Here is an 11,250-nt window from a genome sequence, read left to right as displayed (position 1 = left end):
TTTTTTTTTTTTTTAACTTTTGTGGATTAATACTGTAAAGTTTACAAGTTGATTCGTACGTAGTCAAATATGAAGATCTTGAAAACAGTAACTGGAGACATGGCTACATGAGCAAGACATTTCAATATTTTATGCAAAAAGAGGCATGCTCTATCAACAACATGAATTGTATACTTAGTAGCAAAACGCAAAATAATCGTCACCTAATTTAAACTGTTCGAAATACAATACTACAACATAGAATAAGTGTAAAGTGAGTGTAACCTCTCTATGTATAATTGATCATACAAGTATACAACATATATATTTGCGTGTGTATATATTTATTTGCTTATATATATATATATATTCTCAAAGGTAAGCGTCAATGCTCTCAAATATTCCAAAAGTTGAACTGGTCTTCGTTTAGTTTGTTCACCACATACGCACAAATTGAACGTTTCAAAGAGTCCTTTATCATGCAAACAAAGAAAATAATGTCCTTTTCAGACGGAACTCATTAAAAAACAAAAAAAAAGGAAACTTCGAACAAATATGCCGTGATGTTTTGGTGTTTATTTATTTAAAACGAGTACCTTATGCTAAAACTAACGACTAACAACTTAGTTATTAAACCACATTTTCTATTCAAAGACGGTTCCATTTTACCTCTTTTAATTTGTCTAATCTAAAACTCAAAGTGAACTCTTGTACAGATATTTGTTGGAATTCAATCGATTATTAATTTTAAATTGATTTCATTACCGATAACAAATGAATCTCTTGAACACTATACCGGAACGAAAATTAAATGAAACTCCTATGTAATATTAACGATGTGATCAATCATGTGACAACCAAACTAATGCTCTCTATCTTTAGGCGAGGACAAAACCATCATCAATGGAAGTCTTACGGGCTTACGCCAAGCTTGACCTAAATGCACTTCTTAAACCGAAATCATAATAAACAAATACTAACAATCATTATCAAAAAAAAAGTAATTAAACCAAAGATAACAATAGTCTTTTCTTAAATATCACTGAATATTTTAATTCGTATCATCACTACTAAAAGAATAATATAACATACGATTATTTTAACTTTTACGTATCACTGGATCAATTTTTTTTTTAGGATTTAAAGTTCCTCATATTTTCCTTGAAGTCTTTTCTTATGTAACTCAGTTTAATTGTCATAGTATAATGACGCAACTCACCACCGTCAGCGACTAAAACGTTAAACAATGAGGGGTACATGATTGGTTCTCTAAACAATAGTATTTTTTGTGACTTGTTCAAAGTCAATATACAGCTTTTGATGACTTTCCCAATTCATTAAGGTCTCTCATCAGATGATTCACACATGTATATATATACATAGCCGGTAATTTTGGGTATCTACTATATGTGTAAGCATTTGCTAAACCCAAAAAATGGAATCAAAACTAGTTTCAAAAGCCAAAAGACTTCACTTTGTTTTGGTCCCTCTCATGGCTCAAGGGCATCTGATCCCCATGGTCGACATCTCAAAGATTCTTGCGAGACAAGGCAATATCGTTACCATAGTTACAACCCCTCAAAATGCTTCTAGGTTTGCGAAGACAGTTGACCGAGCAAGATCCGAGGCTGATCTAGAAATCAACGTCGTTACATTTCCAATTCCTTACAAAGAATTCGGTCTTCCCAAAGATTGTGAGACTCTCGACACTCTGCCATCCAAAGACCTCCTACGGAGGTTCTATGACGCTGTGGATAAACTTCAGGATCCCTTGGAACGGTTTCTTGAGCAACAAGATATCCCACCAAGTTGCATAATCTCCGATAAATGTCTTTCTTGGACTTCAAAAACAGCAAAGAGGTTCAAAATCCCGAGGATAGTGTTCCATGGAATGTGTTGCTTCTCTCTTTTGAGTTCGCATAACCTCCATCTTCACAGCTCGCACCTGTCAGTTTCTTCGGCCTCGGAGCCATTCTCTATACCAGCAATGCCACATAAAATTGAGATAACTAGAGCTCAGTTACCGGGTGCCTTTCAGAAGTTAGAAAATATGGATGATGTTCGCGACAAGATGCGTGAATCAGAATCAGAAGCCTTTGGTGTTATTGTTAATAGCTTCCAAGAACTGGAGCCTGGATATGCAGAGGCTTACGCTAAGGCCATCAATAAGAAGGTATGGTTCATTGGACCCGTTTCTTTGTGTAACGAACGTATGGCAGACCTATTTGACAGAGGAAACAACGACAACGTCGCGATAAGTGAGACCGAATGCGTGCAGTTTCTAGATTCGATGAGACCAAGGTCAGTCTTATATGTTTGTCTAGGTAGCCTATGTCGACTAATACCTAATCCACTGATAGAACTAGGTTTAGGGTTAGAAGAATCGAGAAAACCCTTTATTTGGGTGATCAAGACCGAGGAAAGACACATGAATGAGCTAGATGAATGGCTAAAACGAGAAAATTTTGAAGAGAGGGTTAGAGGAAGAGGGATAGTAATAAAAGGTTGGAGTCCTCAGGCTATGATACTCTCACATGGCTCAACCGGAGGGTTTTTGTCTCACTGCGGTTGGAACTCTACAATAGAAGCGATATGTTTTGGTGTACCAATGATCACATGGCCGTTGTTCGCTGAACAATTCCTCAATGAGAAACTAGTCGTGGAGGTTTTGAAAATCGGGGTTAGGGTTGGGGTGGAGAGTCCGGTAAGATGGGGAGACGAGGAGAGAGTTGGAGTGTTGGTCAAGAAACAGTGTGTTGTCAAAGCTGTAAAGCTTGTGATGGAAGAAGATTGTCAACATGTAGATGAAGATAGTGAATTTGTGAGACGAAGGAGACGTATTCAAGAACTTGCAGTAATGGCGAAAAAGGCTGTGAACGAAAAGGGATCTTCGAGTATTAACGTTTCAATTTTAATGCAAGATGTTTTAGAGCAATTGAGTCTCGAATAGTTAAATCTAGTGTATAAGCTGATATAAAATTTGTAAGAATATAATACCAAAGGACACAAGATTTCCAAAGAAAACAAATTCAAATAGAGGTCACATATCTAGCAATCATCAAAGGTTTTTTTTTTTTTTTTCCTTTTCTCCAAAGATGAAATTTATGAATAATCCTTTTAAGGATGCACTGAAATTTAGAAATAGTCTGCTGGATTATTACAACTTGATGAAAAATTATTTATTAGAGATTCTCAACAAAGAGGCCTCCTTGATTCATGATTTCAAAGCTTTTAGAAATACGGGATAAGAGAAATGCTTTCAGGATATTACTTCTGAAACTCTAAGATGGTGTAGAAGTAATCAATATAGAAAGGTCGAAAAGTAGTGAATCCAGCAGAGAGACCAAGCTCTTTAAACTCTTCTTCGGTTCTATGCTTACCTTTGGTTCTATAGATGGTCATGACAAAGATGTCACCTTCTAACAAGGCACGAGTCCGGTGGCTATCATCGGTTTCCTTAGGCAAGACAGGCTCACACGCGATTAGCTTTCCTCCAACAGGTAATGCATTGTAGCAATTCTTCATTATCTGCTTGCATTCTTCATCCGTCCATGTCGTTAACACCCACTGTTTACTCAGGACACAACATTATACAAATTATTAATTTTGGGACCAGCGAAGCAAGAAATGTGTTTATTTGTTTGTATTCTTCTTTCACCAAACATCATCCTACCCCACGCACGCATGATTCTAGGTAGCTCACATCGTTTTTGGTTTGATAAATGTATTAGTATTTAAACGATCTTAAATAAATAAAAGGTGACCAGTCGCATGATCTAACGATAAACTAAGCCTATATATACCTATACTGATCAATAAATAATAAGCCTTAAAATTATATGGAGGAAAAATGGCATTCGTCCTATACTCCTATTATATTTATATATGCACAAAAATGTTAGTAGGTGTATTCTCGTGACAATAATGTAACAACGAACCTTCATGAAAATTGCGTCACCGCTAGGAATTGATTGGAACATATCCCCACCCACGTGTGTCACTCCTAACACCACACGGTAATATCATCGATTACATAAAAAGTATCTTTTTTTTTGTTTCCCGAAAATAAATAACGTAAAATATGATTAATACAAAACATAAATCTCACCAGGAATACTGGGGGCTTTGGCAACAACCTCAGGCAAATCAAAATTAATCCCTTCACGGACATTAGGAAACTGTTCAAGGATCATGCGGAGACAAACCCCTGCGCTACCTCCTACGTCAACCAAACGCTCAACGGATTTAAACCCATCGTAGCCTTCCAATATAGCTTTCATGAACGGCACAGATACCCCGGACATTGCCTTCAGCATCAGATCGTTCATCTCCTCGTTTTTACCATACTGCACGTATGCCGCCTCGCCGTTGGCTTTCACGTACGGCTCTGTCTCCGGCTCCACCACCGCCGTGTGAACTAGTGGCCATGCTCGCATCAAGGCATCCTTTAAAATGTTATACTTTCACAATTAGTTACTTTTTAAAATATACTCGGAAATCTAGACTGATCTCGACTCTCGAGATATGTGAAAAAAGGATGATATATTTTGCGATGTAACATTTATAAATTCTTAGTATAAACTCGAGACCTTATCCTTTATCTACAAAACTAAACCATCAAGAATTGGTTTCATTAAAGTTTTTTCATATTTGGAATATATAGGAAACCTGGTGGTGCTGTAGGACGTAGGCTGCGTAAGAGAGGCCACCAGAGTCAGTGACAAGAGTTTTGCCAACGTCCGTAAGAGAGTATTTCCTCTCGGTGGATCCGACAAGGTGTTCAGAGAAGACACCGTAGCTGGTGAGCGTTCGAAGTATACGTTGGAGATTCTCGGGATCGCCGCCAGATTGGAGAAGGAGGCGAGAAAGGATCTCGGCGGCGGAGAGAGGAGAATTGGCCCCGCCGTTCCAAATAGCGTCGGCAATGCCTAATTTCACAGCGGCGTTGAGAGACATGGGAACGCTAATCATGTTAGCCAGCTCCAAAATGGCGAGACGAGCTCTGTTTCTACTCTCTGAGCTCTCCTTCTCCATTTTTTTTTTTTGCTTGTTTGTTATCTTCTCCTCTCGTATGTGAAAGTGAAAGAGTACTGAGTAGAGAGAATTATAATACGTAAGGTCCATATGGTTTCAAGGTTAACCTTATACGGTATATATGGTCCATATGGGATGGAACTACAATAAAAAAGATTTAGTTCTACTTTTAGTTTAAAGATTTTTAAAAGTTTTAATATTTCTTTAAATCTTGCTTTTGAAATTATAGATAAAGGTTAAAATTAATTGTTAATATATTATAATCTAGATATTTGTCTTGTTACCTTCTTTTATTTTTTATACGTTTGGTACTTTTTCAATTAATTCAAATATTTTAATAAAACGTATTAATTAGATATTTAGATCTATGATACACACTATCAAATTACAGAAAAAGTTTTACACACTAGTTAACCTGGTTTTGTCGTCTTCAAGTTAGAAGTATTGTTAAACTTGTAGTAATGGAATAAATGGTTTAGTTACTGCAACGAAAGGAAATGGGATGGATGGTATAACAATTATGGAATGAATCCCCTATATAATAAAATTGAAGTACACAATATTTTTTTTGTAGATTATATAATTTTTATAAGTTTGTTACAAAATAGGATTATACATTAAATATAGGTTGATTATAAAAAATTGTTATAGATTAATTATTCAATTCGTGGGCTATATGAATACACTTAAGAATATCTCAAAGAATCTTGTTAAAGAGAATATTCCAATGATTTATACAATTTCCTAAATAAAATCTTTAATATTCCATGTATTGTTACAAATATATTCTGTTAGGCATAAAAATATATTCTTAGGCTTAAAAAGGAATAAAATCTTGGCATTTTATCACACTTAATCGTGATTTTCGGGATCTTATTTTGCAACTGAAAATAAAATCTTACCCAAGCACGAGTCATATTAAAAAACTTTCACCAAACATGTTCAAAAATTAAAATAAAAACAAACAACAAACATAATCATTTTTCATACATAAAATTACAAAATTAATAATATAAAACAATATATATTTTTTCAAGTCATTATAATTTAACATATGATTATTGCATAATATTTTATCCAAAAAACTTTTATAAGTAATCATATTAATTATATTCTTAGAATAAAAACGAGTCCTAATCTAGTTGTATGAAAAAGAACAAACACAAAGTTGTTGTATGGATCTGACTGGATTACACAAGTACCAATAAGCGTATCACTGTTAAATATTCATAGTACTGTACCATTACCGATATATGAAATAATCGAGTTGTTTTGTTTTTTTTCTCCAACTCCATAAATCTTTTTTGTCGTTATATCTCAAAAGATTAAAGAAGTTCATCAACACCAACCACTCAAGATATGGTAACTAAAAAAATCTATCCAATGATTATAAAATATTCATCTTCGAGATTATGGCTTTACCTTCGGCTCACTTTCATATACAATCCCTGCAATTAAAAAATATTAAGCATCAGAAAACTTGGAATCATATTCTAAACAGAATAAAACAGACTCTGATTAAGAGAACATTGTCATATACATTGGTGGTGTGTATGGTTGCTCCAGTGGTCATGCTGATGGTCTGATCAGGAACCAGCTCGACGTTTAGCCGCTGGAGAAACACTGCGAGTGCCACAATTGCCTCCATCAATGCAAACTGATCACCTACACATTTTCTAGGCCCTCCACTGAACGGTATGAATCTGTTGAAATGCAAATCATCTTTTAACATTTGTGATCAAAATATTAGCTTGATTTAATGGTTTGTGTCAAAACATGAGTACTACTGAGTTTACTTGAAATCGGTGTTTGTTTCGTTAGGGATTGCGCCTTCTAATTCGAATCGTTCAGGCAGAAACTCCTCTGCTTTTTCCCATACCTTTTGGAATAACAAACACATAATGACATAAGAAATGTGGGCATGAATGTAACACGAACTGATACCAGACTGGGCTCCCCTAAATGAAGGAAGTGAACTGTACCTCGGAAGAACGATGGATGTTATAGACCGAAATCATAATGTCTTGTCCGGTATTGACCTTGTAGTTCCCAGGAAGAATGTCAGGAACTTGAGCTCTTCTAATCAAGACCTACGAGGAAATAAAGCAATCAGAAAATTTAGTTCATGAATAATTAGAGAAATGAGCTTGATTGCTTACAGGAGGATGAGGGTAGAGACGCATTGACTCGTTTATACAACGAGTAATGTACTTCAACTCCTTTATATCCTCGAACGCTGGGTTTCTTCCAGCTAAAACTCTGTCTACTTCTTCTTGTGCTTTCGCCAATGCAGATGAGTTCTATATGCACATATATAAGTTTAAAGTGGTAAAAAGTGTTACTGATCAATGAGAACAGAGAAGCTCCCTTTCAAGTGGCGAAGTATAAGATACCAAAAAGGTACCTTACTTAGGAGATAAAGTGTCCAAGTGAGGACAGATCCAGTGGTTTCATGACCCGCTACAAGCATTGAGAGAAGATCATCTCGTAACTGCACACTTGACACCTGAAAAAAGAACCCGCACAAATCTAACATCAGCTTCAATTTTGCAATAATGAATGGCCAAGTTTACTAATGAACTGAAGGAAAAAAAAAGTTAAAACCTCTTCTCTGCTTGCGAGCAAGAAACGAAGGATACTTGGGTCAGCATCATTTACATACTCCTCATCATTGATTCTTTCCCCTTCTCTTTCAACAATTTCTTTGCACTTGGCAATAAGGTCTTCAACAGTTTCCCTTATCAAAGTTACAGCCTTTTCAGCTTTCACCTGTCTCGGTACTATCTTACACAATGCATTAATCTGAAGGGAAAAAAACCAACAACCAAAGCCTCTAAATTAACTAGAATCCAACTGAGCCACAATCAACAAAACATACAGGAAACAAAAAAACACAAAACTTGCCTTCCAATATGGTAGAAGATCAGTAGAACGAAGCTCAGCTTCTTTAAGAGCAGTGTAAACAGATTCAATGACAGGACTATCAGTAGTCAAAGAATCGAAATTGTAGTTAAACAGAGACAAGCCAATAACATCAAGTGTCAACTGAGAGAACTTCTCTTCCATATTCACAGCAGTACCGTCCTCTGCATAAGGCTGCAACTTCTCAACAAGCCTCTCTGCACATTTGCAGAACACTCTCTCCACAATCACAGACAAATACCTCTTGTGAAGAGACGGTACCACCGCTCTTCGCCTCGCCTATACATCAAAAAAAAAAAACAAAATCAGACTTCAATGATTTCAAAAGTAAGCCCCAATTGAGAAGATTAGAACCTAAACCTAGAGTCAGGGTTACTTATCACACAAGATAGGAAGATGAAATTTACCGTCCAAAGAGGTCCTTCAGCGATTGCGAAACCCGAACCGAACAAAAACTCGGAAACTTCAGCGACTAAGCCTTTAGCGTACTTAGGATAGTTCCTCAAAACGTGTTTAGCGATCGCTGGGTCGCTGACAACTACGAAATTGCGCGGACCAGCAGCGAGACGATAAATGGGTCCGTACTCGTTCATCCATTTGTAAAGAGGTAAGAAGAGAGCTCCCCCGAGGAGGTCAGAGACGTCGTCGAGCTTCGCGCTGGCGATTGGTATGCCCGAATCGTCGTTTTTACCTGAGGAAAGGGTACGGGTGAGTGAAGTGAGCCAATCTGGGCTGACCCATGACTGTGATTTCGATGAATTTGTCTCTAGTTTGGGTTTGGGTTTAGGTTTCTCTATGGAGGATTTGATGGGGAAAGAGAAGAATTTGGGGTTTGAGGAAGGAAGACGCGTATGTTTTGAAGTGAAGAGAGAAGAAGAAGAATAAGAAGAGGAGGAAGATGGAGAAAAGAGAGAAGACTCCATTGATTAGGAGTCGAAGCTTCGGTGACACTGTTTCATGAAACGCGAGCCGTTAGACGTGGATAAGGACGACGATGTATGAAACGCCCGTTTTGTAATAGTTATCTTAATATGGGCCTAAGTTGTTCGTATTTGGGCCTATTTGAGATCAAGAAGAAGAAGAATAAATAAAAAAAAAAAAAAAAAATCTGAAACGAAAGAGAGAAAGATCGAAGAATTGGAAATTTCGTTGAAACACGACGGAGACGGAGACGGAGTCAGGTTTCTTAAAGTTGTTAAAATTATTGTCGATCTGGTGGTTTAGGGAAGAAGAATAAGAAGAAGAACGAAGATTTGAGTTTTGCTCCTTTTTGGTTGGTCGACGATTTCTTGAAAACGAAGATGTTCAATTTTTGGTAATAAACCAATTTTTCTTACAATCTTTATATTGTGTGTTGCCGTGATTGTGAGATTTTTTTTTTTTGCTATCTGTTTTTTTTTTCATATCATCTCTTTGATTTTAAAGAGGTTTCTGTTTTATTATGAAAATTCGGATACATGTGTTATGAAAATTGGATTTGTTGGCGATTTAGGATATTAGGTTGTTGGTAAAGTACCTTTTGAGGTGGTATTAGTGTAGATTTGCTCAGTTACTGATTAGAGAACGTTCTAGTTCCATGTAGGAGTTTTGATGAGTCCTTATCTATGTTCTCTGCATTTTGGTTGAATCGGTGATGTATAAAATACTGATGACCTAGAAGCTGAGATTTGTAGTTGATGATTGTTTTTTTTTTTTTTTTTGTTGTTGTGTACATTGAAGGGGATCAAAGGATCAACAACAAGGACAGTCTCGTCCTCCTGAAGCTTCTTCACAGTCGCCATGGTACTCTCCTTCTTTAGTCAGTTCGCCAAGTTCATCCCGGCCTCAAACATCTGGTCAGACTCCAGCACAAGTCTCACCGGGAGAAGCAGCTGGCATTATTGTCTTCTTGAAAGACAAAAGGTTTGCGTTTTGTTTGTTATGCTTCTTCTCGTGTGTTGCAGTTTTGTTTTGCTTTCTTTTTGATGGTGTTTTTACTTTTCTGTAGCGTGGATGAGCTCAGGAAGCTTCTCAATGACAAAGATGCGTATCAGCAATTTCTGCTCTCTCTTGACCAGGTCAAAATCCAGAACAATGTAAGTTTTATAAATCAGTCCAATTGTTTCTGGATAGACAAGTTTTATCTATATTTCTAAGTTAGTAACTTCGTTAGGTATGTGTTGAGATTTTTCATTGTTTCCCCTTGCTACTTCATCATGGCATCATCTTTTAAGTAATGTGGTGTTTTATGGTTCTGTGTTTTATAGTCTTTGGAAGTAAAACCGCATTAATTGTTTTGTGCTTTGTTTCTACCCATCAGATCAAAGATGAGCTCCGCAGAGAAACGTTGCAGCTAGCTAGTAAGTCCTCTGTGGTTCATTACATTTTACGAGAAACTCTTGTTTCATCCGGAAATCTAAAACTTTTATGTGGTCAAATGTAACAGGAGAGAACTTGGAGAAAGAGCCACAGATAATGGAACTCAGAAACCAAGTATGTATCAAGAACCAACTATCCTTGTTCAGTTTACCATGTTTGACCTTTTTGGATATCTCTTTTTTTTACTATTAGCTACTCTGATAACAGTGCAGAATTATTCGTACAACTGAGCTCGCAACTGCGCAAAAAAAGCTCAATGAGCTTGAGAGGCAAAAAGAAGAGATCCTCAAATTCTACTCCCCTGGTTCTCTTCTTCATAAACTTCAAGGTAACAAGTTTATAATCTTCCCTCATCTTCTCTACAGTTCTTGTGTCATGTCATCACTTCTAAACACCTTTTGCTGGTATTGCAGAGGCTATGAATCAGGTGGATGAAGAATCCGAAGCCCTGCAAGAGAAGTTCCTAGAGAAGGAAATTGATACGGCAGCATTTGTGCAGAAATACAAGAAGCTGCGTACTACGTATCATCGACGCGCACTTATTCATCTTGCTGCTAAAACTTCAAACATTTGAATTTATAATATCCTTTGCACATTGAACTCAACACAATTACCAAAGTCTTGGGTTTGTGTCTTCTGACTTCTATCCGATTTTGTAAAGAAAATTATTCACTGTTTTTAAGTTCATACTCAATGATTGACATTGACAACAAAATTATCTTTTTTTTCCTTGATGATAAATAAGCTACAAAAGTCTGAAAATCTCAGCAATCTGATAAAAAAGATTACTAAAAAAAACCCCAAAGACGTATACAAGTTTCTTTCTTAAGCATTCTCAAAAAACAGACGACATAAGTCTTTTAGATGTTTTGAACACACTCTGTTCCTCTTCCTCACTCGTCGAGCAGGCCAGCTTCCTTCAACGCACTCTTATACTCCTCCTCAGAGTTCCATGAC

The 11,250-nt window shown here is 36.7% G+C and overlaps 4 protein-coding genes across 4 annotated transcripts; 2 read left to right on the top strand and 2 right to left on the bottom strand.

Moving 5' to 3' along the window:
- LOC104781168 (UDP-glycosyltransferase 73D1) lies at nt 1,387–2,990 on the top strand. Its single transcript, XM_010505771.2, is given in 2 exon segments — nt 1,387–1,410; nt 1,412–2,990. Coding segments are annotated over 2 exon segments (1,542 nt in total). The 3' UTR covers nt 2,930–2,990.
- Nucleotides 3,089–5,112, bottom strand: LOC104781167 (caffeic acid 3-O-methyltransferase-like). The gene is made up of 4 exons (XM_010505770.2): nt 4,648–5,112; nt 4,088–4,424; nt 3,918–3,982; nt 3,089–3,546 (listed from the first exon to the last, which is right to left on the bottom strand). Exons 1-4 carry the CDS (start codon nt 5,101–5,103, stop codon nt 3,247–3,249), a joined length of 1,158 nt encoding a protein of 385 aa, XP_010504072.1. The 5' UTR covers nt 5,104–5,112; the 3' UTR covers nt 3,089–3,246.
- On the bottom strand, nt 6,207–8,938 carry LOC104781166 (carotene epsilon-monooxygenase, chloroplastic-like). Its single transcript, XM_010505769.2, has 9 exons — nt 8,343–8,938; nt 7,918–8,214; nt 7,618–7,815; nt 7,418–7,519; nt 7,173–7,313; nt 6,996–7,103; nt 6,810–6,892; nt 6,554–6,716; nt 6,207–6,461 (listed from the first exon to the last, which is right to left on the bottom strand). The coding sequence occupies exons 1-9, from the start codon at nt 8,856–8,858 to the stop codon at nt 6,432–6,434; spliced, it is 1,638 nt and encodes a 545-aa protein (XP_010504071.1). The 5' UTR covers nt 8,859–8,938; the 3' UTR covers nt 6,207–6,431.
- On the top strand, nt 9,037–11,023 carry LOC104781165 (vacuolar protein-sorting-associated protein 37 homolog 1). The gene is made up of 7 exons (XM_010505767.2): nt 9,037–9,250; nt 9,655–9,837; nt 9,923–10,010; nt 10,235–10,274; nt 10,361–10,407; nt 10,501–10,621; nt 10,707–11,023. Exons 1-7 carry the CDS (start codon nt 9,237–9,239, stop codon nt 10,865–10,867), a joined length of 654 nt encoding a protein of 217 aa, XP_010504069.1. The 5' UTR covers nt 9,037–9,236; the 3' UTR covers nt 10,868–11,023.

Source organism: Camelina sativa, chromosome 4, assembly GCF_000633955.1.
Source record: "Camelina sativa cultivar DH55 chromosome 4, Cs, whole genome shotgun sequence".
Classification (NCBI taxonomy): Eukaryota; Viridiplantae; Streptophyta; class Magnoliopsida; order Brassicales; family Brassicaceae; genus Camelina; species Camelina sativa.
Note: the sequence above shows the minus strand (reverse complement) of the source record. Positions and strands in the feature narration are given on the sequence as shown.

Coding starts and splice junctions, on each gene's coding strand:
- LOC104781167 (XM_010505770.2), bottom strand. CDS start 5,103: ATGGACCTTACGTATTATAATTCTCTCTACTCAGTACTCTTTCACTTT. Junction 4,425..4,647: donor ACGTCCTACAGCACCACCAG/GTTTCCTATATA, acceptor AACATTTTAAAG/GATGCCTTGATGCGAGCATG. Junction 3,983..4,087: donor CAAAGCCCCCAGTATTCCTG/GTGAGATTTATG, acceptor GTGTGGTGTTAG/GAGTGACACACGTGGGTGGG.
- LOC104781166 (XM_010505769.2), bottom strand. CDS start 8,858: ATGGAGTCTTCTCTCTTTTCTCCATCTTCCTCCTCTTCTTATTCTTCT. Junction 7,816..7,917: donor ATCTTCTACCATATTGGAAG/GCAAGTTTTGTG, acceptor TTTTCCCTTCAG/ATTAATGCATTGTGTAAGAT. Junction 7,104..7,172: donor GTCTCTACCCTCATCCTCCT/GTAAGCAATCAA, acceptor ATTTCCTCGTAG/GTCTTGATTAGAAGAGCTCA.
- LOC104781165 (XM_010505767.2), top strand. Junction 10,011..10,234: donor AGGTCAAAATCCAGAACAAT/GTAAGTTTTATA, acceptor TCTACCCATCAG/ATCAAAGATGAGCTCCGCAG. Junction 10,275..10,360: donor AGAAACGTTGCAGCTAGCTA/GTAAGTCCTCTG, acceptor CAAATGTAACAG/GAGAGAACTTGGAGAAAGAG.